The sequence below is a fragment of the Centruroides vittatus genome, unplaced genomic scaffold (genome assembly GCF_030686945.1).
Source record: "Centruroides vittatus isolate TY-2023 unplaced genomic scaffold, ASM3068694v2 scaffold_1015, whole genome shotgun sequence".
In the NCBI taxonomy this organism is placed as follows: domain Eukaryota; kingdom Metazoa; phylum Arthropoda; class Arachnida; order Scorpiones; family Buthidae; genus Centruroides; species Centruroides vittatus.
This window is the reverse complement of record NW_027122666.1, coordinates 2,482,380-2,486,669: the sequence shown is the minus strand read 5'-3', so window position 1 is coordinate 2,486,669 and position 4,290 is coordinate 2,482,380. Positions and strand designations below refer to the sequence as shown.

Sequence of the window (4,290 nt, the reverse complement as noted above, 5' to 3'; positions counted from 1 at the left end):
AGAGGGAAGAAAAAGAAGAAGAAGAAAAGTTATATATTATAGCTTAGGGCCATAAGTCCAGCCCTAGGAACCGGAGAACATCATTCATTTATTCTTTAATCATCTGAATTTAAGGAAACCTTTTGATGAAATTCAATGAAAGGATACATGGAAAATGAATGCAACTAACCGTGTAATCAAAGCAATTCTAATTTGAAAATAATTTCGAGTTTCGAGTAATGCTACTTAAACTCCAAAGACGTCAATTTTCTACTTAAAATTCTTAAATTTCTAAATTTCGTGCATTTTAAATTGAAGTAAATAGCTTATTTTAACGAAATATAATTTAATTTTGCTTACAAGATTTTATTATAACGAGATACAGAGCCTAATGGACTAGATATGCCATTAAGAATTTGTCAATTTAATAAATAAATAAATACTTTATAGACTTACAATTTATTCTAGAACTAATCAACGTCTATCTGAGTTGAATAAAGATCAGAATTGGTCAAGGACAGAAGCTAAAATTGTCATAATAATCGAGTAAAGTTTAATTTATGACTGACAGTTTCTGCTTTCATTCATTGTGAATTTGTACATAATACTTTTCAATAGCTTATTCCTCGAATTTTTATAAAATTTAAATGTTGTACTAAAGTATATTCACTTCTAAACAAAGTATATTTTAACGAAAAGTAGTTTAAACATCTTTAAACTTCACAAAATTAGCATAAACAATAGCTTAAGCAGCATGGAAGTAGGCCTGCATCACCACATTTCTCTGCCATTTTCAGAGATTAATTGAGTAGAATTCCAGAAAATAATGATCTGTACTGTCTTTTGTCTACCCCAAACACGACTAAACTCTATTAAAACTTATTTTAAACTTATTGTTACTAAATATTCTATAGAACACTGCCGAACACTGTCCATAAGATAAGTCTAATAGCAAAATCATGTTGTCCTTGACATAAAATTCGTGAGAAGGCCCCCTTTTTTTCCCATTTTCTATAATTCTCTCTCTCTCTCTCTCTCTCTCTCTCTCTCAAGGGAAATTTTATATTTTAAATTTAGAAGAAGCATTAGAACGAAGAGATCATTGTTGCTATTTTCTACAAAATCTACTTTCAGTTCTAGGAAAGTGTTTCGTGTAGTAATTTCTCATTTGTATATTTCACATGCCAAAAAATTTTGACCTGTCCTTGAAGCATATGTTCAAGGAAGCGTAAATATTACTCGACTCGAATAATTTAAGTTATATAAAAGTCTTCTTCTGTACTAGAATCTGCATCCTGGTTTTAAATCGTGAATATTAAACCTACGAGTTAAAATTAGAATATATTATACAATATACCTGTTATTGGTGTACTTTCTAGTGTTTCTAGTAATGAATCAACACTGCAAATTTCCCAGAAAATCTTTTAATGCATACTTTCTAAATTATCCCCTTTTATCCCTACTGGTGATTCCCTCATAAATAGGTGACATTGCGACATTTATCCGAATTTTTAAACAGGAAAATCCGGTAAAGAATAGATTAAAATCAGTAAATAACTCATGTCAATGATAAATTTTACATTAAAAAAATATTGTCAAGTAAAATTTTACTGTAAACCTACGCACCCCTTACTGTATTCCTCAGTTAATGACACATCTATGCTTAATAATACAACTTAAACTGTTGCTAGATTATTAAAATCTTATAGAATATTCCTGAATAATTTATTTAAATTATTTACTTTTTAATTTGTCCCAATTTATGTGATTAATTTGCTTTAAATAAGCTATAAAATGGTTAATTTTTTCTTAATTCCATGCAGATTTGGAAGAGGTTTCGGACTTAAAAATAGCTTTTTAAGTTTAAAAAATTAAATTAAACTTAATGTTTATGTGTTTAATATATTCTGGAAGAGTTTTAAGATATAAAATGCAAAATATTTAATGACATTTTAACTAGTTTTAATGGTTAGTTAATTATTTTTTAATAGTTTTTAAACGAGAAATGGGCTTTTACGCGGTTTTATGATAATTAAACTAGCTGCAAATTATTTATTTCTCATTAAATTAAACGTAAACAGTAAACACCTTGCTAGTTTGATGAACGTTAAATGTATCAAAGTAACTTTGGAGCTTAGGTCTATATCCAAGCTTAATAATACATTTAAGGGAGATTTAAGATCGATTTAAGGTAAATTACTTCCTTATAACTCTAAAAAATCTTAAAACGCTCTAAAACATGCGATGTCTAAAATCCATTAAATTCTTAACTATATCTGCACGTAAAACACGTTTAAAATTAACTAAATTCAATATTTAGAGCTGATTTTTTGTAATTATTTAAGAATTTTCGATATATTTTTAAGCAATAATACACTTTAAAAAAACTTGACAAAAAACAAGTTTTTCAGATCATTCATCACGTTAGACGATAGTATAAAGAAATAGGGGAGAACCCCTTAACCTTGAATCAACTAAGCGATCAAAAGGGTTTAACTCTACCTTCGGATTAATTAGATTTAGAAAAAAAAAAAAAATTCCCCAGGTATTGAGACATCGTTTACATCATCAAACTTCAAGGTCTCAAATATACAATAAAAGCCATTCTCACTCACTCCACACATCACTTAATTTCTTCGATAGCCAGCGAGTTAACAAACAGGTGAGTGGCTGCTAACAGCCAACTAAAATACCGAATTTTTTCTTTGATTTTATACAATTTAAATTTCTCTGTTTCGATAGCATACATAGAATCATGAAGGCAACAATCTTGGCTGTATTGCTTTGCTGTGCCATTTTGGGTACCATTCTTCTTCCAACAGCTGAAGCTCAGTTTGGCAGAGGAGGATACGGAGGATTTGGCAGAGGAGGATACGGAGGATACGGCAGAGGAGGATTTGGCAGAGGAGGATACGGAGGATACGGCAGAGGAGGATTTGGCAGAGGAGGATACGGAGGATACGGCAGAGGAGGATACGGAGGATATGGCGGAGGATTTAGAGGATAATCTCGCAGCTACTTTAGACTTTAAAAAATGGTAATTTTAACTAATTTATTAAATTTATTCTTTAAAATATTTTAAAATTTTATGTAATTTCAATATTTAAAAGTATCGAAACGGAGGATTTAGAGGATTTTCCTCTAAATCCTCCGTTTCGATAGGCTATTTAAAATTATTTTTTTGAATATTTTATAAGTATTTTTGTCTTTAAATTTAAGTAATTCAACATTTAGTGAATAAATTGGTAAATTTTAAACTTTATTGTATTAAAAATTAACAATATTTATATAATTTTTTTCCAGATATTTTCGAGGGAACTCTTCTTATGTAATAACAATTACAAATTTTATTTTTAAACCTCAATAAAATTTTGTACATAAATTTTAACATGTGTGGCTTTGAATTTATTTATTATTTTATATTTTTAAAAAAGTTTAATTACATCGCAAAAAAAATCGTTATAAATTTTTATATATTAAAATTACCAACTTACATTAAATTAATTTTTTTATATAATTTAATTTTATCTACGAAGAAATAAATAATTTTTTAAAATTAATTTATATAATTTATAAAAATAATATTTTTGTAAAACGGGTTACAATTTTCGATAACAGATGGCGGCAGAATCAATTTTTTTAAATATAAAAGTTTCGAATTTCAATTATTACGTAATAATGAAAAAATAATTTTCGATTGTTGCGTCATAGTTATTTATTACAATATTTATTTCGTAACAATTAATTGAAATTATTTTTTATAAATTATTTAAACATTTTTTTTATGTGAATAACACTAAATAAATATATTAACATATAAAATAAAGGCTTATTTTAAAGTCTGTATATTTTATATAAGTCTATAAAAATACAAGCCTTTAAGTAATGTCTGTATTATGCTAAAAAGTCATTTTAAAATCATAGATTATAGAATTTAGTGGTTAAGTGATGCGAAATAAGGCGCTCGAGACAGTTACAAATGTAGCTTTAGTCATAAAGTACATAAATAAAATCAATAAAATAAATTTTAAAATATATATTTTCTACCATTAAGATAAACTAATTTACATTGCCGGTCGGTAGATGATAGTCCGAGGTATAACAATGTCCTAGTGGATAAAACCACTTAACACTGCCGGTTCACACCTCCACCTGTAGGCCGCGCGGAGTTTTTCCCGGTTTTCTTCGCGTATTTAACATCTAAATAAGAGCTGATTTCCTATAAAAAGCCTTATCTCACCAGTCCTGTAGAGTCCGGATTCGATTTTACTCGAAGCGAAACTTTCATTTCTCGCGTGACCTGTTTATGCT

General features: G+C 28.1%; 1 protein-coding gene across 1 annotated transcript; it reads left to right on the top strand.

Moving 5' to 3' along the window:
- The first annotated feature begins 2,567 nt into the window (after positions 1 to 2,567).
- On the top strand, positions 2,568 to 3,367 carry LOC136986184 (neuropeptide-like protein 29). The gene is made up of 3 exons (XM_067283662.1): positions 2,568 to 2,641; positions 2,722 to 3,016; positions 3,283 to 3,367. Exon 2 carries the CDS (start codon positions 2,735 to 2,737, stop codon positions 2,984 to 2,986), a length of 252 nt encoding a protein of 83 aa, XP_067139763.1. The 5' UTR covers positions 2,568 to 2,641; positions 2,722 to 2,734; the 3' UTR covers positions 2,987 to 3,016; positions 3,283 to 3,367.
- Positions 3,368 to 4,290: the final 923 nt, after the last annotated feature.

What these genes read in the sequence shown, in the direction of transcription:
- LOC136986184 (XM_067283662.1), top strand. Translation starts at nt 2,735, where the DNA reads ATGAAGGCAACAATCTTGGCTGTATTGCTTTGCTGTGCCATTTTGGGT.